This window comes from Ictidomys tridecemlineatus, chromosome 9 (genome assembly GCF_052094955.1).
Source record: "Ictidomys tridecemlineatus isolate mIctTri1 chromosome 9, mIctTri1.hap1, whole genome shotgun sequence".
In the NCBI taxonomy this organism is placed as follows: Eukaryota; Metazoa; Chordata; class Mammalia; order Rodentia; family Sciuridae; genus Ictidomys; species Ictidomys tridecemlineatus.
Genome location: NC_135485.1, coordinates 61,207,791 through 61,235,624, shown reverse-complemented (window position 1 = coordinate 61,235,624; position 27,834 = coordinate 61,207,791). Strand labels below are relative to the sequence as shown.

Sequence of the window (27,834 nt, the reverse complement as noted above, 5' to 3'; positions counted from 1 at the left end):
TCAAAATCAATAGCAGAATACAACAGTCACTAATATGCCATTATGTAAAAATGTGAGTGTGTAACCGATGTGATTCTGCAATTTGTATTTGGGGTAAAAATGGGAGTTCATAACCCAATTGAGTCAAATGTATGAAAGATGATATATCATGAGCTTTGTAATGTTTTGAACAACTAATAAAAATAAATAAATTTTAAAAAATTTTACATGATAAGAATTTAGATGCTGCAAGTAAATCTTAAAGGAGGTCTATAATTCCATTGATAAGTCATTTTTATTTGCTTCCTATTGCAGCTATGTCTACAGCATTCTTTTTATTATTAAAATTAGCCTATAGACAATTTGTTGCAACTATAAAAATCGTGCCAGAATTTGAGTTTTTGGTCAGAGCCATACTTTCATTTTATTATTAAAGTCGTGGCTTTGTCTTTTCCTCCTTTTGAAAGGTAGAAATATTAATGGTGGGCTGGTGATGTGGGTCAAGTGGTAGCATGCTCACCTGGCATGCACGGGGCGCTGGGTTTGATCCTCAGCACCACATAAAAATAAAATAAAGATGTTGTGTCCACCGAAAACTAAAAAATAAATATTAAAAAATTCTCTTTCTCTCTCTCTCTCTCTTTAAAAAAAAGAGAAATATTAATGGTAAGAAAATCATTAAGTTTTGTCTTTTAAAATCAATTTTATGGTAGATTTACCTATGTGATTTATGGTGTTTAATAAATGTATTTATAATATATATGTATATATACCTTTATATACATATACATTATCTGGCAATAAGTTATGTTTTATAAATATATACATACATATATAAACATATACATACTTATCTTATATGTTTATTTAACATAGTGTATACATTTATATATTTATTAATATATATTTATATACACACATAGCATGTGGAAATAACTTTGGCCTGTATTCCTTTTTAGATCAAACTGCTAGATTACTATAACTAAGCTAAAAGAACTCAGATAATTTTATATATACCATACTCACAAATTAGTTACTTTAGAAGAAAGTAAAATCCACAGTGTTCTTACATTGGAAACCTCTGTTTATCTCTATAGATGTTCCTGATAAAGAACATCTTAAATTAAAAATTATATATAAAATAATTAATAAATCTGAAATATCAGTCTGAAAATGTTTGTCATCTGTCTTTGAAACAAATTAGGTTCTTAAATATTAGTGTAAAATTCATTGATATTTTTATATTAACATATTGACTAAAACTTTATTTGAGTTTGGTTAGATCTAGTTACTTAAAAATCATCAAAACCACATAACCATGAACTTTTAGAAAGTTATGTAAGGCGTTATATTTGTACATGCTACCTGTGCATGAGTTCATTTAATTAATTAATTTAGGTGACTTTATGCTTCACTGAGTATTAATTAAATATAATTGCATATGACCAGTAAACTTAAGTGTAATTTATTTTTTTAAACTTTAGTCTGGCTTTAAATTTTGAAATTAATTAGTCCTCACTTGCATAATATATATTTGGTAGCCTATTTTAACCCTCAGATGCTAATCAAATCAAACAAGGAGGACCAGATAAGCTAATATTTTTTAACTTAATGTAAACTGTGAGTATCATTTAGCCTTATGCATGCATTAGTTTAATTTAGTTTGCTGTTAATCATCATTATAATTATCTTTTCCTTGCTCATTTAAACATGTTTACAAGTCTCCTGTTTTACAACCTAAATTCTCCATGCATCCTAAGTAAGAATTTGATATTCAGTGTACAAAATTTAACCACAGAATAAAATAAACTAGAATAGTATTTATAGCTTTATATTGCATGCCTAAGATGATATGCCACTTGAAAAGCAGTTGGGCATATCTTTATTTGCAAAACATTATTTAACTTAGGGGTATTCTAAAGTCTAAACTAATTAAAACTTTTGTAGCATTTCATTCATTTTCTATTTTAAAAAATCATGCATTAAAACAAGGAGCAATAAACAGATTGTTGGCTTTATAATAAGTGATTAAAAGTATATGTAAAAGTGCATGCATGATGTTTTAATTCATGGATAGATTTTCATATACTACCTATAATATACACATAAATAAGGCAATCTGTGTGTATGGTACTAAACTCAATATTGGTAATCACCCTATTTATGCACCATAATAAGCTGAACTTTGTTTTAGGAAAATAAATTTAACATTATTATGATTATGATGTGCATACTGGGAAACAAACCCAAGGTCTTGTTAATGGTAGGCAAGCAAGCACTCTATCACTAACTATACCCCCAGTCTTATCAATATTCTGTAAACATACTTCAGTGCACACTACCAACTTTCTATGAACTATTTGGCTCTTACTGTGAAAGACATGTTTCTAACCATTAGCTATGCTTTTTTTATTACAACATTTCCAAATGTAAGATGAACATTTGTATATTATAGAACTCAATAAAAATGATTATCCAAGAAAATAAATTTCATGAGTTGTATTTTCTGCGATTTATGTTCAGCATTCAGTATTTGGGTTGAGAATGAAGTGCCATTTCAACTCATCAAATTCCCAGGTCTCCCATATCACAAGATGAGATTAAATATCTATTTATATCAGATATATATATATATATATATATATACATATAATGTATATGTATCTATATATGTATGTCAGATATATATATAGATAGATAGATATACATACTATATCTATCTATATATATATGTATCATAAAATTTCCTTGTAAAATGGCAGATATATTCACTGGAATGGTTACTTTTAGGATACGAAGCTCAAAGCATGTTTGACTGAATAATAAGAACATTTTTTGACAACCAGACTTGACATGGATAACTGTTCAGCGATTCATCTCCTTCAGTTCTCCATCGTTTCCCTCTAAGTGGTTACTCCCTGTGGATCTATACAACAAGCATTGCAGAGGGTCACAGAAGTATTTTTAAGCACTCCGATTTCATAGTGAATGCTTGATGGACAGAATAAAATGTATTCCTTCAGCTGTTCCAGAATGAGGGCAGGGGGTAAGATAACAGGAGAAGCAAAGGCAAGACAGAATTAGATCTCAATAAATGCTACAAACTTAGAGTACTTTTACCTCTAATTCTTTTCCTTACCTACAACTGTTAGTTTCATTAAAATACTCTTTTTTTTTCCTCCTTAATTTCTAACCAGCCGTTAAAGGGGTAGGTTTTCACATAATGTCATAAATTTACACACGCATACACACAAATCCAAGCTGAGCCTTTGACGCTGTGGAAGAGAATTTAAACATTTTAAAACGTCAAACTAAATTTACATTAACTGAGGTATGGCTAAAAAATAAAAATAAAATAAAAATAGTGCAGTGAATAGAAAATTGCAAAAGAAATCCACGTTACAAATAAGCTCTAAACACATTTATAATTCATAAACAGTATTAAAACGATTGCTTATGTCATATTAGTTAAAATAACAAAAGTAAGAAAATATGAACAATGCAGAGGTAATTTAAAAAAACAAAAATAAAAGTTAATAAAATATTTTATCTGCATCAAAATATTCTTTGGAAACCAAAAATAAAAAAATGTATCATGTATGTTCTTTCAGGTTGAGCTGTAAAAGTCAGAAAAATACATAGTCCAGGCTATTTGACTTTCTGAAAATGTGGAATTCTAAATATCCCCTAAGTATAAAGCAAAAGGCTTTCTGAACGGAAGTGCTGTGCTCCTCCTACAAGTACAAAGAATTCCAGTTCCATTCCTATCAAAAAAACGTTTTTTGCTTCAAACTGAAACAAATGACCTGACTTTTCATACAGAGTGAGTCCAGCCGAAGCTGTGACTGAAGATTTTTCTCCAGAGCTCCAAAGACACCTGTAGAATCTCCTGAGGGAAAAGAATGCTTTCTGGCAAGGCCTAGATCAGAGTTATCCAAAGCGAAACTTGAGTCTGTATTTCACTGTATTGGGACTTTTGCGAGGTGTAGAGAGTGGAACCTTTGGCTTGACAGGGGTAGGTGGCTTTTTCTTTTCAGGAACAGTAACAGTGAAAGAAAGTTCCGGCTGCTCAGACTGCTTGAATCTTGGTAGAAAGTGGGTGGAGATGTGTTGGGGTTTGACCCGAGGACTGCAACCCCGTTTAGCTTTCCCTCGTTTATTCAGGGCCACGTACCACTCCCGCCCTGTCCTTTCAGTTCTGTGGGTTGCCGAAGCATAGGTATTATAGCTGTTTTCTTGAAATCGCTCCCTGAACTTGCAGTCATCTGTAAATTTGGCCTAAATGGGGGAAAAAGAGAAAATTTAACTTGTAATATTTTCAGCATGTAATGAAATATGATGTCTCATACCAAAAAAGAAAAACCAAGAATTCTATTGATCCCTCGCTCTCCTACTTTATTCCCTTTTATAAAAACATATTTGCTTCTTTTTAAGTTGCTTTAAAATTCCTGCTTTTATTTACATATTTCTTCTTTATTCATCTTTGTAACAATGTACTTGGTGACACAATGTTAATATATGTATTCTAATGATAATTTGAACTCCTCATTTAAACATTAAAAACTCCCAATACATTAAAACATTGTTACTATTTAAATAAAACTTGGACATTTATAGTTGATTTTTTTTAAATCATATAGATAAAAATCTGTAGATAGGATTTTCCCCCCTCTAGGTCACCAAGAAAATAAATAGAACTATACTACTAAGAAACAATTGCCTAGTAAAACATAAATTTGTGTTTGGAGAAATGGGGTCAAACTGTTCCTTTGAAACAAGCATCCATTTTCAATGTTATCAGTGTAATTCATGCTGCTGAGAGAGGAGTAGCATATGGCCCTATTAATATTGCATGTGTTAAGAGATCTTTTGGAAAAATATAGCTTTAAACATGTGATACAAGAGAGTGTAGAAAGAAAAACATACTGGAGTCAGTATTAACACCTTAGCCATATCTTACACACACACACACACACACACACACACACACACACACACACACACACTGACCTTGAAATGTTCACACAATAGTGGAAAAGCAAACAGACAGACATCATCATGGTGCAGCTTAATAAGTGGAATTATGAGTAGAAAGTCTTCAGAGGTTACAATGACAACTTAGAGGAAAGGCATCTAAGAGGGCAGAGGTGAAGGGAAGAGGGCAGAAAGTCTTCCTGAAAAGCTGACATTTGAGCTGATGTCACGGAGGCAGGTGAAATGAGAAAGAATTTCCCGGGAGCAGGAACAGTATGTTCAAGGGTCAGCGTCACAGTTTGAATACCTATTAAGCAGTTTGGTGTGACTTTCCTGTGGGAGGCATGAGGGAAAAAACAACAGACAAGGCTGACAAAGTAGATCAATATCAGATCAGAAAGGGCCTGGTTTGCTGAACTAGGGTTGGAAGGAGTATGGTAGGGGAAGGAGTGTGAGCGTAGGGCCAGACATGCTACCAAATACCAATTCTGCCACTGGAACTCTTAGCCTTAGGTCCCTTGTCCATAAGCCTTACCCCACAGGGTTACTGTGAAAATAGAAATATTTTAGTAGGAAAGGGATCTTTACCTTTCATCAAACTCAAGAGTCCATAACCTTCAAGGAATTAAGAGTGTGTCTACCAGTCTGAATTCCTACATTTTATGGTTCATGGAGCTCCATGGCATAGAATACTGGGGTTAGAAATACCAAATATTTTGTCCTCCATATATAAAAACACTAAAAGCCGTGCATTTCTATTTCAGGCAAGATGTTTTATGCTGGAATAAAAGTGTCCTTTGCTCTTGCTTTTTCTAGTAATGTCAAACTTTGCAATGTAGATTATAACACCATAACCCAAAAGTCCGGATAATGCAAAGCAATTTACTAGACACACCGTTGAAGTACCCATGGATTTTTGGACTTGTACTGACAATTACAGAAGACAACCTGGATCAGAGCATTTACAACAGCACATTTATCTTATGTACAATACTTCACCAGAGTTATTTACATTTAAGTGCAATACAGCTCCTTATTTCGGGTCTATGAAGCTATATACCTAGGTCTTCCCCAAGTCTTCTGGTGGACGTCCTGGATTTGATCTCCAGCAGGCTAGGAGCAGGTGTGTTAAAAGAACCACCTCAATGTGTGGCATTTCTCTCTTTCTGCCTTACAACACACTAGCCTATGCCTAGGCCAAGAGTGCAATGATGATGTCACTTTAGAAATCATAGTTATTGTTCTCATTTTTTATTTAAAAGATCTTCTTACAAGTTAAATATATGTATCTGTCTATAGCTGCTGCTTAGCTCTTAAAACGTCTCTTCCATTTAATTAGATAATCTTAAAGTTTTATTTTAAAATAAAAATTGTAGCCATCTGGAATATTTCTGGCTCCATAACAGGACAAGCATTTTAGAAAGGCGAAGAGCATTTCATTAAAAAGAGAACAAGGGCTGGGCCCATAGCTTAGTGGTTAAAGGGATGGAGGTGGAGAGTTTTTCTTAAAAGATAGCGTATAACTTTTTTGAATATGTATAGATAATGCATTATATTATGTACTATGCATATATACAACATTATAACTTGACCTGCCTTTTACCTCTGTTTTATAAAAATAACAGTAATTGCTTTATCCAATGTTGACAGATTTTTTTAAGGTATTACATTATTTAACCTTGTTTATCCTTATGTTAAAGAACATGTGATTTTTCAGTTAATGTGGCTGATGGTCACACACACACACACACACACACACACACACACACACACACCATCACATATTTTCAAAAAATGTCAATTCCATCTTAAAATGTCTCAGAATAGTGAAAAATTTAGCTACCCCACCCATTAAAATTGCTCTATCTAAAAAATATTCTCCTTTTTTCCTCAAGATTGTTATTTTTAAGTTCTTTCTTAGAAGGAGCCTTTTTAGGAGGTGGCTGGTCAGACTATCAATTTTTCAAGGGTTATCTAATTGTCCCACAGAGTAGAGATATATTCAGAGTGCTAAGGACCCCACACTCACAGCCCCTCAGGCACCCCAAAGCCTACATGAAAACAAGAGTAAAGCAGTCAGACTGTTTTGGCTTTCTTAATTGGCTTCTAACTTAATGTTTTGTCTGAAAAAGTCTTCCAGCTCTGACAGAACAGAACCATTTGAGAAAACTACTTCAGCTATTTTTTTTTTCACCAGGAGATCTAGTTTCTTCTTGAAGGATTGACTGTTCTTGTCAGCATTTGCAGTCTTGCTCCAATAAGATTGTGACCCTCAGCAGTACATCTTTGCATGTAATGTCATGCCGGGAGCATCTTTATTGCAAAGAGTCACCAAGAAGCATAGGTATTAGGTGTAAGTATTAAAATATATACATTTACCACTAGATAATTTTGCATAATAAAATTTCCAGGCTACTTCTCATATTTAAATTGTCCTTTGACTTTTATAAATTTCTTTAATAAACCATACACTTTAAAATAATAGAGATGCATTATTTCCATAGAAAAATAAGGATGACATACAGACTTTTTCTGTAGTTAAGATGTAAAGTAAGGAGGTGATCAAATTTCAAATAAGCTACTGAAACCACAACTCCCATCATTTTACTGCCCTACTACAATCGGCCACTATAACAGAAACAATCATTAGAATGTTTATTTTAAAAAAAAACTAGCTTTATTTCAAATATAATTTGAATAAGTTTTAATAATAAATATAATAGATATTTATTGACTATGTAACACCTAAGCACTACGGTGGTTTCTATCTTTATAGAGGTATGGTCCTTCCCAGGTTCTTTGATGATTTAAATGATCTGTATTTTGTCTTTAATTTTTCCTTCATCTCTCAAATTACCTTCAACAAGCCATGCTTATAAAATTAAAACAAAATGTTGAAATCAATGAATTTTAGGTAGTTTCCTGTACTCCAAATTATCAAAACAAATAAAACTTAAACACATTAAACTATATTTCCTGGAATAACCAAATTACTTCAAGGTAGGGAATCACACTGCTAAGGGAAACAAGAACTTTTTCATCAGAAGATATTGTCTTTTCCTTTTCTTTTTTTCTTTTTTCTTTTGGTGCTACTGGGGATTGAACCCCCAGGAGTGCTCTACCTACATCTCCAGCCCTTTCTTATTTTTACTTTGACACAGGATCACACTGTTGCTAAAGCTGGCCTCAAATTTGTGATCCTCTGGCCTCCACCTCTGGGATTACAGTCATGTACCACTGTGTCCAAACTAAGAATCACTTTCTTAATTCTACTTATCTCTTCACAGTGAAGAACATATTTTAAACAATTAATGTTTTTTAAAAGTTCAAATTCATTTTAAAGAAAGCAAAATTTAAGATTACCTAGGATATTTCAGAAAAGACTAGTTCTACAAAATTGGAATTAAACAGAGGATCAATTAATCCAAGTAGAAAATCTCTCTATAACAACATTGTTTTAAAAAAACTCCCTAAAGCCTTAACATAGTTTTGTTCCTTAGTAAATACCATGTTCTATGATGATTGAGAATCTTACAATGAATGAATTGAGGCTCTGCAAATGCCAATTCTTATTTATGTGCAACTATAGAAGTAAACAGGAAGTATATGAAAGTGATATGGAGATAGGAGTGAATTTGCATTAATGCCTGTATAAATCATAGACTGTGAAGTTTACTATTTCACTATTTTTTTCTTTTGATTTGCCTCTTTCTCTTCAAAGAACTTACAAAATGAAGAAATAATCAGCTAAATCTAAATAATTAAAGTGTTATGAACTAACATCATTCACCAATTCAAATGTTATTATAGAGTGCAATAAAAATGATCATTGTTCTCTAAGCAAAGTTTTCTTGCAGCATGCATTACTAGTTCTGGTTTTTATATTTACATTCATTGTTCCTTGATTTCTATCCCTAACCCCACCAATGAGGTTGCCCTGAACAGGTACCCAAAGCCCACTCCATTTTGTATGGTTTTTCTCTGAGGGTTTTGCACCCTCAGGGCTGCTTTTTACTCTTTACCACCTAAGCCCCACATGGGTCAGTTGTAGCCCTATCCTACCATGATATCTCCAGAGCATGGTCATAATTCCTGCTTGACATTAGACATCTACCCATTCTATATCTCAGTTCTTCCTATTAGACTGCCAAAGAAATGTAGACCTGGTTTTAATCACAACCAACATAGTAATACAATGAGGAATACCAACCACAGGATCTTTCTTCTGAACTTCATGAATTACTAAAATTACTAAAGAATCCAGTTCAAAATGCAGATCCTATGAGTTATCTCCAGAGACTATGTTTTAGTAAGTGTGAGGTGAGAACCTGGGCTTTTATGGTCAACCAGCATCCCAGCTGATTTTGATGCAGGTGAGGTAGGAACCACATCAAAAGAAACATGGTAGAAGATGGGACCTTTCTTTCTGATGTCTTTAATAGCTCTATAAAACCCGGGCTATTGAAGGCTACTGTGTGTATCACGGCTTACCTATATTACTTACCTCTTCTAATAATTCATGACTATTAAAATACTATTATGTGATTGTCAATCACAGAAAACAGTTCACTTAAAGTCCACATTTATCCAGTGCCAGATTGGGCCTGTGAATTAGGTTTTATCTTTTAATTCCTAGACTAAACCTCTTTCTATAACACTATTCAAACCAAGGTTGTCACCCCAGCTTTTATGGGATCTTATTGGCTCTGAAGTTGTTTCATGTTAAATCAATGATAAATAACAAGTGCCATTTCCCAAACCATCAGAGAAATGTAACACCATCCCTTGCTTTAGGCAAACTTCCTCAGTAAAGTAGGCTGTCTCCCAGACTTACACAGGGCAAATTTAAAGGAAGCGAAGATACACACACACACACACACACACACACACACACACACACACACACACACATATGTGTATATATGTATATACCCACATTTAGTTGTAGATGGACACAATATCTTTATTTTTTTAGTTTATTTATTTTATGTGTTGCTGAGGGTCAAACCCAGTGCCTCATCCATGTGAGACAAGTGTTCTATCACTGAGCTACAACCCCAGCCCATAGGCAAAGGTCTTGATAAAGCTCATGGTCTTGACTGGAAGAGAGAAGCTTATTAGGTTATTTTTTTTAAGGATGAAGATAAGTATTGCTCAAGCCTCCATTTCCCCTTCCAGTGAATGTGCCCAACTTTAGGGGCTGCTGACTCCTCCTCACTCTGCCCCCAGCACAGGAAGTCCAGCCCAGATTCTCATCCTAGCAAGCCAGCTGGCACCCTCTGAAACCAGGAAAGGAGGATGTTCTAGTCCTTGCTCAGGGCTGATCAAGCATACATTCCATGCCTCTTTCGTAAACTCTGCAATTAGCTTTCCTTCCAAACATGATCCCCTAAAACCCTACGAAACAAAAATAATTCCAACACATGCTTCTCTCTGGATCTTTAAAATAAACTGACATGTTTTCCCCCAATAGACAGTGAGCTATCACACATAATTTACGAAAATGCTAAAGAATACATAATAACCACCTTTCATAGGATTTCATTTTGGCAGGGGCCGGGGTGGGGGGGGAGGGAGAAAAGATGGACACTAAGAATTACAAGATTATGACCCTAGGAAATCCTCACCTTTTAAGAGCAGAAACTTGGGAATTTGGTTTCAAATTAGGTTCCTTGGAAAAAGGAAAACTCAGTAGATAGATAAGGATTCACTGTATGCACAAAAAGTCTAGATACAAGGGGAATAACTTCCATGACAAATAGGACTGGGGTCTTCTCTAAATAACTGACCTCAAAATCCGAAAGAAAGAGACTGAAGATCGTCCACCAGCTGCCAGGAAGATCCGTTTAAACTTTTAAGCCCTGAACACTTGTCCAGCACTACTCTCAGCGTTCTATATGTATTATCTCATTTCACTTAATCATCCTGTAGATTGCTACTGTAGTTTTCCTACCATTATTGGTTGATAAAGCCAACAACAGAAAGAATAAGCACAAGGACACAGTAAGAGTGGAGCAGGGTTCAGCCTTGGTGATCTAACCACATTCTCAGAAGAATCTAGAAAGACTCTCTAAGGGGTCTTTCGGTAAATATCCCAAACCTGAGGGAGAGCAGAAACAGAGAATGACACTCAGACTCAGAAAGTGCCTCAGCATAGGAAAGTATTGAGAAAAAGAGCAGAGGCCACAGCGATGGCTCTGACTAACACTCATGGCTCTCTGGGAAGCAATTATCTCCTCCTACTCGCCATGACTCCTGACGCATTTTGACAAGGTGAAGACCATACACCTTCATCTTGTAAAGAATGCTGAAAAAACCTGCATGGTAGGAATTTGACTGTGTTGTATATTTAGAGTAAACCAAAAGTTTTAAGGAAAGTTAGATGTGAATGAGAGACTCGAAAGAACAGCGAGCCCAGCGTATTTACAACAACTAAAGTTCAAATGAAATTTCTCTTACAGAATTTAAAAACTCAGCATAAAAATGAAATCCGCATCCATGTTGCCTAAATCTACTCACTCTGGGCTATTTCAATTGGACATCTTTGGGTCCACTGATGATAGATGAAGCACTTACAAAAAGATTTCTGTGGACAAAACTGATCTTTTCTGTTTTGAAAGTTCAAACTGAGAGGGTTCCTCTAAGCCACACATCATCACATTGGATAACCGACATTTGTAAAAGTCTCTAATACGTTCTGTGGCAGACACATCTCTTCCTCTCTGGAAGAGAGATGTAAAGGGGGCAGGGATGGAGGGGAGTCAGTACAATAAAAGTGTTTGGAATCAGAAAGAGAGAGAGCTAGAAGGAAATGTGCAACTTTACATATCCAAAATTATTCACTTGTTTAGGTATTTTAAAAATACTATAAATATTCCAAGGATATGCCATAGTATTCATTTGTTAAGGTTATGTGAAAATTTTATTAAGCCATGCACTTACTAATCCTTGTAAATACATGAAAACAATGCAATTGGTTCCAAAATGCCATGTCTTATTTCAAGCTAACTTTTATATTCCAAGCACTACAGTGTTTTAAAAAGAGACAGAACTTTGTAAGAGGATATAGTTCTGGTTCAATAACATGTTAACTGTGTGACCTTAGGAAAATAATTTAACATCTCAGGTTCTTTCCTCACCTCATTATCTAATGAGATAATGTGAGTGAAAGAGCTTTTACAGGACTCTGAAAGTCCATTATCCCTGCCTGGTAACTAATTTTTAATACTCTGATTGTTACTATAAAAACCAAGTTGAAAACCTACAACTATCCATGAATATTTCCCAGTGCAGTGGGCGACTACTTTCCCCAGGATTAAATGAATATTTTACATTTCTACACTTATTCTCTACATTTACTTTGTGGATAGAAATTTAAAGGTAACTCTTAAAATACTTCTGCATAATTATTAGTTTAAAGTAACTCACAAATTATACTTCTAATCCTAAAAGTATGAGTTGTTGGCCTTTAGGATGATGGTGTGATTTCATAAAAATCAAAACTCCATCAAATAATCATATTTAAGTTATGAAAACAATTTTTAAAACATGTTTACCTAGAAGCTGAAAACAGGAAAGCTGGGCATAAAAGTGATAATTGCTAGGATTAATGCTATTTCTGAATTCAACTTCTTTAAAAATAAATCACTTTATAATTTAATTAGGTTTCCATATAGAGAGAAAGTGCTAATAAAAGCTCAGATAAGAGAAAGTGGGATTGAACAATTGGTTTTAAAAGAATCCACATAATCACAGGGCTTAATTTTTTTATCTACAATTCAGCTCAAAGTCATCAGAATGACTTTTATATCAAAGAGCTTCAGTGAGTGACAAGAGCAAGACTTGCTTTGTACTGTTTAAAAGTCATAATTCCATGAAATAACTTTAGCCTGCCAAGATGAAAAAGAATAACAGATGCTGTTTTTGCATTATCTGCATTATTTCCACCAGTCATCCTTAGACATTTGGGTCAAATTTCTAGAAATTTGTTACTTGCATTTGACAGAGGAATCATGTATCCTAACCTCTCAGTTTGACCTTTCTAATTGGCATCCATTTATAATACTTTGCTTTCTGTGGCAATTATCCTTAAGCTGGTCCAAGTTGAATCTATTTTCTGTATGTATAAATGTGCATAAATCAGAATATTTTCAAAGTTAAAATTTTCATGCATAACCAACAAACCAATGAGAGAAAATTTCCTTATGAACATCATTTATTATTCTGATGCTTAGATTTTGAAGGTGTTTCAATCTTTTACAACCTTAAAGTAGTCTGGGGAAAAGTTACTCTGTCCTGAGGCATTTAATCATTATTTTCAAAATCTGTATGTGGATTTTTAAAAATCAAATGTTATTTTTTAATAAAATGAAATGTTTGTCTTTTTCCACAGTAATGCAGAACTTTGTCCCTTAAAATACATAAATAAAAAAATCAAAGATTTTTAATTGCTCCATCAGAACAATTATTTTATAAATACTATATTATAGCTTGCTAGAGCATAATAATGAGTTCAGAATATAAAATAGGCAAATAATTTTATAATTCTTGCAATTAATTATTAAAAAGTTTGAAACAAAGGGGTTTTCTATGTATCTTAATAAACTGAGATTCTAGTAGTTTATTATATTTATACTACTTTTATTTTATTACATATACTAATAGGTAGTGTTTATTCAACACAATAATACCAATATACAAACACTGTTCTAAGTACTTTATATGTATTATCTCATTTAATCCTGGAGTGACTATAGAAATTGCTCCAACTCTAGAGAATCCTTCAAAATTGTTAACAAATCATCTTTATCTAAAGGAAAGAAAAATTATAAAGGTCTTACACATTTAACAAAGTGCAACTCTCAAAAGTCTACATAACATAAAAATAATAAATAGTAACTTTCAATTAGCTGCATTCAACTAAAATTCCATACACTTTGAAAATAGGAAAGGTAATATTTCAACAATTCATTTATTAAGAATTAAAAAGAATATAAGCTAAAGAACTAATTTCAAAGAATAATTCTTTAAATTATTTAATGTGAAGAAAGTTAGTATACCACAGAGAAAACATAAATCATTTTTAAGTGCCATGTGTACATAGTAATATAAATAAACAGAATCAGAGTGGGAAAGCTAAGCTACATGTATTTTATTACCTTTAAAATGTTTTAATATTTCCCATGTGAAGGGTGTTTTAATAACAAAGCAAAAAAATAAATAATTTATAAATTGATGCCAAACCTTGTAAGTGATGTGAAGCAATTTTTAAAGTGCAAATTTAGTCTTTACAGCATTAAGAAGTCATTATATTTGATGTGACAAAATACAGGGGAAAAACTCCTCAAATTCATCAAATAAAAAATTTTCATGGAAGTTTAAAGACTTCTTATTACCGGCTTCTTCCCTTCCTACTTGTTAATGTGAAAATATGTTATGCTACTTAGATTCGATTTTTTAACATTGTAAATAGTTTTTAAAATTAAACAAGAAATTCATTTACTGAACATATACCATCTCCACAAACATGAAAATTTTAAATGTTGTGCAGTATTGTAATACTGCTCCACATTTGGGCCCTTCTAAGAAATAAAAGATGGCAACCACTTTGAAAAAGTTATTCCCAAATACATTCACCTTGAAAACTTTTTATAGACTCTAATACCTTTTCAAGTCAAAAAAATAGTAAATGCTTAGAGACCCACATAGAATTCTCTTGGTTTTATGTACGTATAATTTTACCAAAAACAAATTCTCTAAGCAAGGCATTTGTCTTTTCTACCAATTTGGAAGATCAATTGATTCTTTGTTACAAATGTAAAATCTCCATAACACCTTGAACAAGTATAAAGTGGTTCTACTTACACTTGCATGGAGTTTTCCTTTTTTTGACATCGCTAAAAATTTGTTGCTGAAAACTCCTCGTATTCCTACAATCCCCTGAGACACAGCAAATATTTCCAAAATACCTAGGATGACAGAAATCCCAAAATAAAACACAGACTCTTCTATATATCATTGTGAAGAATTAAATTTCTACATAGATTCTTGCCATTCTTTATTACTGTTGTTAAAAAAAAGAATTTAGTATTTAACATTCTTATTTTTGTGACATTCACTTTGTTGAAAAAAGCAGCTAGTTTATGATTATCATGCACCAATAAAAATATGGAAAAAACAGCTATCAGTCAAGTATTTGTTTAAATAACTAATTTCAAGATTCAAAAAATCTGATTTTGCATCATCAGTAATCCTTTTATTTTTTCAAATGAAAACTGCTTTTAATAGACTATGTTTGGCAATAGAATCTTTTAAGATTCTAAAAGAATCAGGAAGGCACATTTGGTAAATATTTTTAAAAATAATTCCCATTCATTATTTTTCCATCAAAGATAACATGCTATTTTTAACATTAAAGTCATAAAGTGCTCTCAAAATTAATATAAATCATTGGAAAGCCTGGAAAACAATATTTATAAAAAATAAATCCTTCTTCTCTGATCATCACAATTTGAGTGTAAATAAATATATACAGTATTCAATTATTTAGCAAGTAGCTCATTTAAAGACTACACATAACAAGATACTTAAAACTTTATGAATAACATTGGCTTAACACATGTTTTATGGACTATGTTTTTAAACATCTTGTACTTGAATCATTTCCTGAAAAAAATTAATGAGATATTTTATTACATTATTATTTATATTTTGTATTTCATATCTAGCATTATCAAGTCAATGTCACTCTCTCTGCTACAATACTTTCTAAGTCCACACTCACTGAGTCAAAAGAATTGCTCATCACAGTTCACAGAGTATTTTAAAAAGAGGAAACCTATAATCTGCATACAATTGAAAAGGCTACCTGTTTATCATAAACTCTCATATAATGTATTACAGAGATGAGAAAAACATAATGTTTTTATTGGTTACCTACATCAAATTGCAGAGAAACAAAAAAGACTGAAATGATGTAGTCCACTAGAGCTAGAAAAAGATCTATCCTAGAGAAAAACAAAGGAAAAGAAAAAAAAAAAAGAATGAAGCAAGGAAGAAGAGAGGAAACAACACCTCAACACTCCATTCTGTACTGTTCCAAGCATACATATTTATTTAGGATAACCATAAAACTCTGCTCAGTAGAAAAGTTTACCTGATTTCTTGCAATAGCAGTCTTTCTCTGGAGTACTTGAAGTACATGTAAAATTACTGAATTTACAAGAAGGAAAATAAGCACATTCATATGAAAAAAATTTATTGAGCAAATACATTGCACATTGGAAGCTGAGCACCTCTAACTGTAACAAATACTGCTGCTTATTTATTCAATTTGGTTTCTTTAAAATATTTGATTAGAAAGCTCATCAGGAAAAGGGAATACCTGAAAAACTGTTTTTGTTATAAACATTTTTAGACCAAAGGAAATAAAACACAGCTCAGAAAAACTGAAGCTGCTGATGTATTGGTGTTTCTTTTAATATATACAAATAGAAAAACACAAAACTGTTTTGAAGGAAGTACTTTTGCTTTTAGAAAGAAACCATTAAAGAAACTTTTTTCCCATACATTCTTTCCTTCAAAATGTTTTCATCTATTTATAATAGATTTTTCTATAAAAACTATTGGACTGAACTACATACTCAAAGGTTTAGAAACATTGTCAATTTATTGAATAGTAGCAAAGCACAGAAAATGCTTGATAAAAGTAAATACACTACATGGATAGCAGTATACATAAATATATACACTGCTTTAGTAAACATGTAGTGCAAAAGTAGTATTTTAACTTTATAGAGTTAAATTACAGAGATGCAATATGTTTTAATAAAATTATTACTAAAATGTAACTGAAACACATCATATAAAGTTTTATTTCTATCAGAATTACAGAATGATATGAAAAAACATCATTAATGCATTAGTTATTGTTGGGGACCTGCTTGTGAGTACTATGTTCAAATAAAACAAGAAAGGGAAAACATGAGAATTCAAATATGTAGGGTGATAAATACAAAAGAGACAATTTGGAGTTGCTATAGAAAGAGACTTGGTTGTGTTTCTCCCAATTTACTCAAGGTTTTGGAGTGTTAGATGTTCTTGATTCCATTCTCTGTGACATTACCTGGTTTGTTAAATGCAAAATGATTGTATATTAATAACAAATGTATGTTAGTATTAAAGATAAAATTTTCAGTACAATATGAGTTTGAAGCCTAACTTTAAAGATGTTGAGATAAAAGAACTTTATAAATATTTACTGAATAAAAATACTACTGCTTTGCCTAAGTAAACTATTGCTTTCTGACAGCTAGTATACTCTATTATTTAAGAAAGACCCATTTTGACTCATTTAACTTGTATCTCAACACAGAATACATTCTGTATGCATATTATGCACATTTTTCAATGCAATGAATTTTAAATATGGGGAAGATAAAACAATATTTGTGAAATTTATTATTTTATTACATATTGCACAGTTTATTTTTCTTACAAAATGAGGTGTTACATAAGAATGGAAAGATTTTATGATTTTAAGAAAATTATATTTAGGGGCGAGGGCTGTGGCTCAATGGTAGAGCGCTTACCTCGTATGTGTGGGGCACTGAGTTCAATCCTCAGCACCACATAAAAATAAATAAATAAAATAAAGATATTGTCTCCATCTACAACTAAAATAATATTTTAAAAAAAGAAAATTATATTTTCACCTTCACATATACCATTCTATTCAATATAATGAAGAAGAAAGGAAAGAGAAAAAATGAAATTAGATGAAAGAATTGTTTTTCAAACAGGCAACTTCGGTTTTGACCTTTTAAATTTCAGTGTAATTAAGGACTAACGTTGGGGACATGTTAAGATTATAATTTCCACATTAATGTCAGCAGTGAGTTTACAATGCCTTATTTTCTTGAATACTGGAACAAATTCTACAGGCATCACATACACCTTAAATTCTTGCTCCCCTACCCCAAGAGGTCACAGGCCTATTTTATCTATTTTACTATGCCAAATCTCAGTAACTTACTAAAGAATTCTACATATTTTATAGCCATCTGCATTAAATCACATGTAGGTAAATCCCAGGAAACATTTCTCTAACATTGACCTTTTTTAAAAAAATATTTCAGTGATTTCCAGACCCTTGTCATTGGGAGTTTGTGATCATAAATTTGATAGAAACTTATGGATGCCAAAACTTTATCCTTACACAAAATTGTGGGAAACAAAGCTTGTGTCACAGATCATAGATAGTCAATGAGTGTCTGCTACATTGAATTTTCTTCTTTGACCACTGGCTACCTCTCTTTTTCTTTTGATAGAACTCCTTTTGTGCTCATGGAGGGACACATGTTTTAGTACTCACTCTTCTCTGATTTTTAGCCCACGCCTATGGTGTGGGGAGATGCTCAATATAAATTATCTCAATTAAAGTACTAGTAGATGGTGTGTTATTTTATATTTTTATACTATGATGTTCCTATTTAAGTATATTCAAAGAAGAGGGCAATGCTTACAAGAAGGAGGTAGTCTCTCTTGGTAGAATTTCATGGTTGACATCCAGATTGAAGGAAGCAAGAATTTCTTGGTATCTCTCAGGTGATGCTCACAGTTTAATCCACTTACCTACAGGGATAGTTATTCCTAAAGAAGTAAGTTTACTTCAATAAGAAAACACCTATATAGGTTTTTAAACTTAGTCCTCTATAGATTTTTTAATATAATAGTGCTCTATTGAGATACAAGTATTAGAGTTGATGAATAAATATAGAAAAACCTAGGTATCTCAACCCATGTATTCAGAAGCTTTCAACAATCCATCAGAAAATTCCCAAGGAAAAATATTTAAAACTGAAGTTTCTCTACTTGTATCCTTACAGCAACAGATATTTTGTGCAAAGTTATCAATGTGAATCTTGAAATATTCAATTGAGTAGTCTTTATTGATTAAATTTGTAACAAAATCTCTACTTGAGTTTTTCTGCACAGATAATATAGATTCTGGTTTATCTAGGCTTGACTGACCCTCTAGTTTGTATGACTCTACATAACACCAAAATTGATAGTAAATTCAGATTTTTTTTAAAAGTCAGTAAAATTGAGGGTTCAATTAGTCAAAATATGTTATTATAATTTTCATATTTTATGTGATTGCTTTGGTTTTGTGTGGCTCCAGCTTTAAACTTTTCCTTTCTGTATTGATTTCTTATTCTTCAGTGACCTAAGAGAAGTCAACAGAAGCACTGTATTAAAACTAAATTTGAAAACATATAAATTAAAGCAAACCTTGTGTTTCTGTGTAATGGTTGCATCTTATCATTTGTCTTGTCTTTCTTCATCTTTTCCCATTATTTCCTTATAATAATGTATCTATACAGTAAGTTTGATTCCACTTCCTGTCTTCAAAACTTGGAATTTTCATCTTATAAGAGAAACTAAGACTGTATTAATTGATACACCTAAAGAAATTATGTTTCAAAATCTATGACCACAGAGTGCTTCTGATAAACTAGGAAATATTTACAATTTGCAAAAGTATTCATTATCAAATGAAAATTGTGAAACATATGTTCCATCTAACAAATCTTATTATATTTAAAAGAATCAGTTAAATGAAGTTTCATGTTAAAACTTTGTCTTTTTTCTGAAGTAACTGGTTTATAGCAAAAAGAATATGTTTTTCTGTCACTGCCAACTCACAGACAATAGAATTAGATGATAAAGAAAAGTGATGTACCCCATATGCCCTTGACCCAGCTTAGTCTCTCTTATGAGACTTACACAAATGTTTCTTCCTATGTTCTAAACAATAGTTCAGGACCAACCACCTGAGTTTACATAAATATCAGGAAACCACCAAGTGCCTACCTTCAAAGAGGTAAATGATCAACAGCAGTTAGCAAGATGCTGTTTCTCTTTCACAGCTATGTAAGGGCAGAGACCCACTTTAAATTTCCAAATTACCTGCCATTCTACAAAACATGAGACATCCTATATACTTTCTTAGTTGAACAATGGTAGCAAATTTTACAAAGTAGGATTAACATTCCTGCCATGACAAAGCAGCCAATCACTAGGACATGAATGTATAAGTTGTGCTTTTCTCTGTGAGAAGAATCTATGGAAGGCAAAACAAAACAATAAAAACAAAACTACACATAAGTAACCAAAATATCCTGCTTAGTGAGGTAGGCATACTATATTGGGCGCATAAATGAATGAATAAGTGAATGAAACTAAGTCATATGAAAGATATAGATTAAAACTGTGAAAGACTGTTTAAAACTGGCATAAATTAGGAATTGTTATCTAAAGTTTTATTTAGGCACTGTTTAGTAAACATTCCTGCTCTTTTGTAGGTAACTTTTGACATGGATTTTAAAATGAATTATACCGTGGAAACTACAGGTAGTGGTGATTTCTTACCTTTGTTGATCTGTTCTCATTTCCCTTCCCACAACTTTCCTCTACTAGCAAGGCCTAAACTGCAAAAAATCTTTGACTCCTGTCTTGTCTCTGAGGAGAATAGGGTGATTATCTAGGGAATGAATATTACTCTCAGAGATCCCTAGCACACCAAAATCCACCCTAGACACATTTTTTTAAGCTTCTTGGCTCCAATTTATTGCTTACTGCCTACTAATTTGGGGGGGTGGGGAGGTCTTCCCTTAAGCACACAAAGATTATCCTGTTGATGCTGATTTTCTGGATAACCTGAAAGAAGAATGGAATACAGAAAGTTTTCCTGTTTAAAAAATAAATAAATAAGAGGAGGGAAGATTGCTGGAAGTGGAGAATAAGCTCTGGTGTCTGATGAAACAGTCAAATTGGACCAAATGAGAAGGATAAATAAAAATACTAAAACAGGTATAACTCTGGCTGCCCCTGAAATTTCAGAAAATTTGCTCTTCACCCCAACAGACTGTGCCCTTTATCACCAAAAGTGGAAGTTATTTGATCAGAGTAAAATGATCTCTAAAATATGAACATAGGCTCCTCTGAGAAGCGTGCTGGATTCCCTGGGGTGTGTGGGTAGAGCCCTCTGGACTAGGTGCTCCAGACATCTCACCACGTGCGCTGCAGTCAGCTGGAGTCCACCCCAAAAGATTAAAGAGGCTCAGGAGTCAAGCGTGGAACCGCTCCTGTCCTGGAGTAAACCTCCAGGTTTTACACCGGGCCCTCTAAAACCCACCGGAGGAGGCTTTTCAACCAGCCACCCGCTGATGTGTGCGCTTCCAATCCTGCTACACAGGCCCCTGCCAGATTGTCAGCCCGGTAGAGAAGCTTGCGCTCCTCCACAGCCTGAGGAGTCTACTGGCCTGTGGGGTCTTAGGTCTGAGGCAGAACAAGTCAGATACACCTGAGAGTAACCGACTGACTCCAGGTGACTAGGCAGCGCTATCTCCTGGTCACTTTCCAGCTCTTCCTGCATATCTCAGAGGCCACGGTAATGGATTTTTCTGCTGGACAAACCCCTTCTGGAAAAGCGATTGGAACCAACCATGGAAAAGCCTCGCAGAGGATTGCTCTAATCCACCCCCCCTACCCCGCACAGCCCCAAATCACCTCTTCTCTTAGTTGCTTAGAAGCAGGGAGGGGAATACGTGGGGTGGCTGTGATGGTCTGGAAACTCAGATGAAGTGGAAGGGAAAAATAGATTTAAAAAAAAAAAAAGAAGGAAGAAAGAGAATGCTAATGAAAAAAACTTATAAAGAAAATTAAGAACTTGATTAAAAAAAAATCCTGCACAATTCATACCCACAACAAATGGAACCTCTCTGTTTCTTTTAAAATACTTTCTCCTACTTGTCCTTCAAGACCAAGGATGTCCGCACTTCTAAAGAGATATTGTCACAGTCCCAAGACACGAAACTGTTAAACATCACTGGAGTTAATACTTGCAATGTCCATCATATCTCCCTCTCCAAACGTGTCCGGTTTTCCAGATAGCCGCCTTCTTCAGGCAAAATCTCTGCCCTCCCCCTGACTCTTTCCATATATATTTCTATGCACATATACAAGTACCTATGTATATACATATGTGCAATATAAACATATACTATATTAATTCGGGATTTATGGTTATGGTTGGAGAAGGGAAGTATTTTTAGATTTGATTCCTGTAAAAAAAAATTAACTTCAGCTATGTACAGGGAAAAGGAATGCACTTTGATGCCTAATGAAAAATACCAACATAGTTCATAAGCAGAAAGTAAAAAGAAATTTAACACGGAAAAGTAAGAAATTTGGGGGGATTTTATGAAGGCATGGCCGGAGGATCATCTTGGGGGCCCAGCATCCTGGAAACAAGGTGCCTGTCTGGGCACCCGTCTCTGGGTAACCTTCACCTCAGGAATCGCCATTCCTCATGCCCAGCCCAGGAGAGGAGTGCGTATGAATGTGCCTTGTAGATGCACGTACACCCAACCCTCCCGGCTGTTCTCAGGACTAGCTGCGTACCAGGAGATGGGGCTCCAGAAGGTGCTCCTTTGGCCCAAAGAATACTGGCTGTCCCTCTGGAACCTCCCATAGCCTGCCTAGGACATGTGCTGTAGGCGATCAAGCAACTTACTTAACATATTGGCTTCGTGGGAGCCATTGACTTTGCCATCCGGGTAGATCTGCAGATGAAAACCAATGCCCACTCTGCAGTAGAGACTGCCAGTCCGGCGCCCCGAGGGGCTCCACTGGAAACTGCTCTGCTCCAAGCCGCTTCCTTGGTTGCCCAGAGAAGCCGCGGGGGAGGAAGAAGAGGCAGGAAAAGACCTGGAAGACGTCGTGCCACTAGTGCTCTGGCGGCTGCCGGAGTCTCCCGGGTTCCTATTAGTGGCAGCGGGTCCGGATTGCCCTTTGGGGGCAAGATGCTTCTCCCCGTGAGCCCAAGCGCTGAGGATCAGGTGGCTGAGGAAGAGGAGGAAGAGGAAGGACAAGCTCATTCTTCCAGTCGCGGGGGTCCTAAGTGCATCTTGTTGGGTTGCTCCTGGGCTCTGTAGCCCCCGCGCGGCTGCGTGCCTCTGGCGCTGCCCCCCTCGCCGCACGGGGTGGACATAGCCTCGGGGAAGAGAGAGGGAGTGGGGGAGAGAGAGAGGCCACCGGAGCGGATCTCGGCGCTGGCACCGGGATATTTATAACGCCAGTGATCTCACTGCTCTGTGCACGCCTGCGAAGCTTCCCCTCACCCGCCGCTTTGTGTACTCACTGGCCGGTGCGGGGAGGGAGCCTAGCTGTCCCGGGGGCGGGGGGTTGAAGGAGGGAGGAGATGGGAGAGAGTGAGTGGGAGGAGAAGCCGGGCTGAGAGAAGCTGCACCCCGGACGCTGGGTGCGCCCACACCAGGGCCGAGAACCCCAGCAGTTCTCACGCGCCTCACAGCACCCCCCCCCCCGCAACTGGGGCCAACGCCGCGCAGGATTCAGCTCCGCGCCAGCAGTTGAGTCCTTCAGGGACACCGACGGGAGCCAAGGGTCGAAACGTGGAAAAGGGTTTTCGTCCTCTTCCACGTCTCTAGCGCACTCGGGTCCCAGCAAGACACTCTTGCCTACCCGCAACCCGAATTTCAGGTTTCTCGCCTTTGCCTAGCAGACCCCCATAGATTGCCCCTCCCTCGGGGACCCTTCGGACAGCTTCAAGTGATTTCCGCGGGAACCCAACAGGGATTCGCAGCACAACTTGGAAAGGCTTTTGGTGTGGCGCGGTTGGGAGAAAATGCTGGTTACTGATTCATTAAAGAGCTAAGGAATGGGTTGATTCAGCATTTGAAAAGCCACCCTGGATCATTAAGCTAGGATTTGAGCTGCTTTCCGGTTACAAACTCTTGATCGCAGCTGAACATTATGCTTAATTTGTTTTTACTTCTGGGACTGTGTTCTGATGGGTAGTTGTGCTTTTACACACGCGCGCGAGGGCGAGCCCTCAGACCCAGGGTAGGGGTATTGGATTTGGGCACCAACACAAGTGACTGGCTGCCCAGTTGTCCTCTCTCGCCCCAAGATCCCCTTGGCAGGAAGGATTAACTAAAGGCTCGCTTCAGCTTACTCAGAGCTGCCATTGACTGAAGGACCGACCCCAATGAATGATTAATGACGCGCGCGCTGGATTTCAACCTCAGGAAACCTGAGAACAGGGAATTTCCCTGTACGCAATGCCCCGACTTTTATTTATCTGAGAAATATACCTGACTTGCATTCTTGAAATATTTCTGTCTGAAAATATATCTGAAGCTTTAAACTAAGTTGATACATTATTCATTGATCATTTTAATGAAAAGGCTGTGATACTGACTGATAATGTCAATTCGCATAAGCCAAGGTTGATGCTAAGATATGGCCTTATCCATTATTGAGCATCCACTTAAGATTTCCTGTCTCAATAATGAAAAGCATATCAAGCATATGTAGATTTTTTAAGAATTGGAAATTTTCCATGTTCAGAGTACTTAATATCAAGGAAGCTGTAAAACAGACCACAGGGAAGCCACCGTGGGGAAGAAAGGGCACCTCACATACATAGGTACATAACATGGGGCACAGTACCCCTGGCATGCTATATAAATTCTGTCCAAGGCTGAACATTCTTACTACTGTTTCAAGTGCAAGCTGTATGTTTCTGGCTTAACCACTGTAGGTAAATCCTTTAAGGCAAACCTAAAGTGAACTGAGAACAGTAATATGATCCCTGAGGATGGTCCACTTGACTGAAGTGACTCTTTCCAGGATGAAGGATAGATCATAGGATGCCAGACTTGGGTGCTATGCATTCTAAAATGATGCCCTTGTGTCTGTGATAAAGCTATCAAGGTTTAAGGCATGTTAGTGCTTCTGAGTGCCATCACTTAGTCCCCTCCTATGTCACAGTCTACTGCACTTGCCTAAAGTGGCAAAGATTTTCCAAAGTAAATTTGGTCTCTTGTTTCTCCCCTTCCTCCTGCTGAATGAGTTCCTGTCCCAAATACTGGATCAATCCCTTCTCTAAAAGTAAAGTGGAATGGTGGGACAAGAGAACTCTAGGGTCCTGGTTTCCAGAGCTGATTGATCTCTTCTCTTTTCTCCTTTCTCTTAGCTTCTTGAACCTCACCTGCACTGAAACAGCAGTCTTTGTTATCAGTCTGTTACCCTGCAAAAGCCAAGTTTAGGAGCAAATTCTTGTGTGGGGCTGGAAGTATAGCTTGCCAAGTTCCTAGGTTCCATCCCCAGCAGGGAAAACAAAAACAAAGACCTTGTCTCATAACCCAGGAAGGTCAAGACACCTGCTGAGGCTGTAGTCTACCTCAGTATGGAAGGTGAAAGATACGCTCTCTGGAACCCAGGATGTAAGAAGAGGAGCAGCGGTGGGAAGGGGTAGCTGTTGTGGGCAGGGATTAAATTTGGCAAACCAGACCTAAACACTCAATTCTTCCACATATGCTTAGAAGTGAACCTCATCATGTCCATAAGCAAGTAGAATGAATGCCATTCAACTTTCAAAATTTCTTACTGTGAGTGTAACGCAAACATTTGTAAATCGCTGCTCTAATTTATCTGATTCCTCCCAAGAAATAAGTAAGCAAGTTAGTCCGATGGGTTTTGCATATCTTACTCTTGTTATAGCAAGAGGATGAACAGGATGAACACGAATTGGGGTCATATAAAAGCCCTGCAAAAGCTGAACAGTGGAAATGAGAAGACAACAGCGCGCCTGTTGGTGATCTGAGCTGCCCATCCCCTCCTTCTACAGCTCCGCTGAGATAGGAAGCAGTCGCCCTTGCATTCCCGAGCTTTCACTTCTGGCCTACAACCTGCCTAACTTCGGTAGCTAGTCTCCGCCCAACCTGCATTCACAGCCAGTCTGTAGTGGGGTATGTGTGTGGGCGATCTTATTTCACTGTCTCGTCTTTTCCAGGCTTTACTCCCGTAAGTTCCACCCAAAAGAGAGCGCAAACCTGTGCCACATTTTCTTTGGTGACTTTCCGAAAGGGAAATCATTCAAAGCCCCCTACTGGGGACATTCGGGTAGTCCATTTACAAGTCGCAGAGCCTGGTCAATGTCCACAAGACTTACAGGATTCACACCCATAGGGCAAGTGCGCAGCGCTGTTTCCTGGTTCCCACTCTGCCAGCCCGGGGAGAAAGGTCATGGAGAAGGTACATGCTTGCTCCTTGCTAGCTGCAGAGGCGAAGCTAAAGATTCTCAAAGACAAGTGTGCACACATCACACCTAACAGGCTATCCCCAAACTAACAGAGAGAATAATGGGTTTCACCTGTCTTCTAGGCGCCAGCCTCTGTGCTCAAGTCAGTTTGGCCCCTATTTTCTCAGGTTTAACGTCCACAGTTTCATTCCCTAGGGCTCACCTGTGTCAGCTACGTGACTCCCTGGCTTCACATTCCCTAGCCCCTCCACCTCAGGTTCATCTTTCCTGTACCCCAGCATCTGAGCTTTTTCCTCCCTATAAGGCCTTTCCTAATTCTGTGAGAAAAACATAGCCATGAATTCCCCTTACCTTTTCTGTAGCTACAACTGTGATCTGGTCACTAGCAACAAGAATCAACTCAAAGGAAGACAGAATTGCCATATCCTTAGGCTGGAACCTAAAAACCTAAGAAGAGAGAGGTCAGTGTCAGGGAGTCAGTGCCCATGCTTCCCTTCACCTAAAGGACAAGCTCACTCTCTACAACCTTCCTTTGGACTTAAGCTTAAACCAGGGCTCTGAAGGTCAGGCCAGGGCTTCTACATCCTATAGTACGTCATGCTGGGATCAAGAGGAGGCCAAGAGGTCCATCCTCGGGTAGGAATAGCAACCCTGTGTAGTGAAGCCAATCCTGGGAGATTCTGCAGCCTGTGAAGCAGGCTGCTGCCCTGTCCGGTGGATCTTGCATAGGCTTCTGCTTGAAAGCCTCAATCAGGCCTCTTTGCTCCTGGAGATACAATCACTATGAGATTTGTCTATCTCAAGGTTTGTCATGTTGTACAGTTGTAAGGCAAGACCTGGTTTTCTTCCTTTGATCCAAGTAAACAAAAGCCCAGAGGTTTTCAGAATGTTCTGAACAAGCTGCTTCAAACCTAGTTTTAAAGGACTCTGTGGCCTTCCATTTCCTTCCCTGCCACCTTTCTACCATATGGGAGGCCGTACCCAGGTCACAATATGTACCACCTTTTGCTAACCAGGTACCTGGCAGACCCACAGTGACCTCTAATGTCATACCACTTTTAATGGAGGTTGTTATGGAATAAATGTTGTGTTGTCCAAAAATCGTGTTGAAACTCCAGTCTCCTATGTGATGGTATGTAGAGATGCAAGTTTGGGAGGTGATTAGGTCAAAAGTGTGGAGTCCTCATAATGAAATTAATGCCTTATAAGAAGAGATAGGAAAGAGCTGGCTTCGCCCACCCCTCCCCCACTCCATGGGAGGAAATCAGAAAGAAGACTCTCATCAGAGCCTGTCTGTGCTAGTGCCCTGTCTCAGGCTTGCCAGCCTCCAGAACCGTGAGGTATCCATCTGTTTTTTTAAGCACCCAATCTATGGCGTTCTTGTTACAGCAACCTGAGCTGCCTAAGACAAAAACCTGTAGCCTTGTGGGAGGAGCAGGAGCTGACCTGTGGGATGCACAGTCCATGCTCGTGCCAGGACCCTCTACTTCCTCCAGGCCTGGCATTCCACCAGCCCAGTTGGCAGCAACTACAACAGCAAATAGCCTGTGGCTAACGGAGCAGGCTGAGCAGGTTGAGAGGGTGGGAAGGGTGGGAAGGGCCTGCTGTGTGAGAAGAAATCAGACTAAGAGGGGCAGGAGAGGACACATGCAGGTGATTATGGTGTGGTTAAAAGGGCACATCCTGAGCTTAGGACTCTTTCACTTTCTCCAGGTTCTATTATTTTCCCCTGAGGAGGGAGCTATTTGGAA

At 36.6% G+C, this 27,834-nt stretch overlaps 1 protein-coding gene across 2 annotated transcripts; it reads right to left on the bottom strand.

The window, feature by feature from the left end:
* Window positions 1-826: 826 nt before the first annotated feature.
* On the bottom strand, window positions 827-23,624 carry Fgf5 (fibroblast growth factor 5). Of its 2 annotated transcripts, XM_005339703.4 has the most exons (3): window positions 22,532-23,611; window positions 14,818-14,921; window positions 827-4,257 (listed from the first exon to the last, which is right to left on the bottom strand). In XM_005339703.4, the coding sequence occupies exons 1-3, from the start codon at window positions 22,893-22,895 to the stop codon at window positions 3,910-3,912; spliced, it is 816 nt and encodes a 271-aa protein (XP_005339760.1). In that variant the 5' UTR covers window positions 22,896-23,611; the 3' UTR covers window positions 827-3,909. The 2 variants fall into 2 exon arrangements, with proteins under 2 accessions (XP_005339760.1, XP_005339761.1); XM_005339704.3 differs by lacking the exon at window positions 14,818-14,921 and having other exon boundaries at window positions 4,101-4,257; window positions 22,532-23,624.
* Between the last annotated feature and the right edge of the window lie 4,210 nt (window positions 23,625-27,834).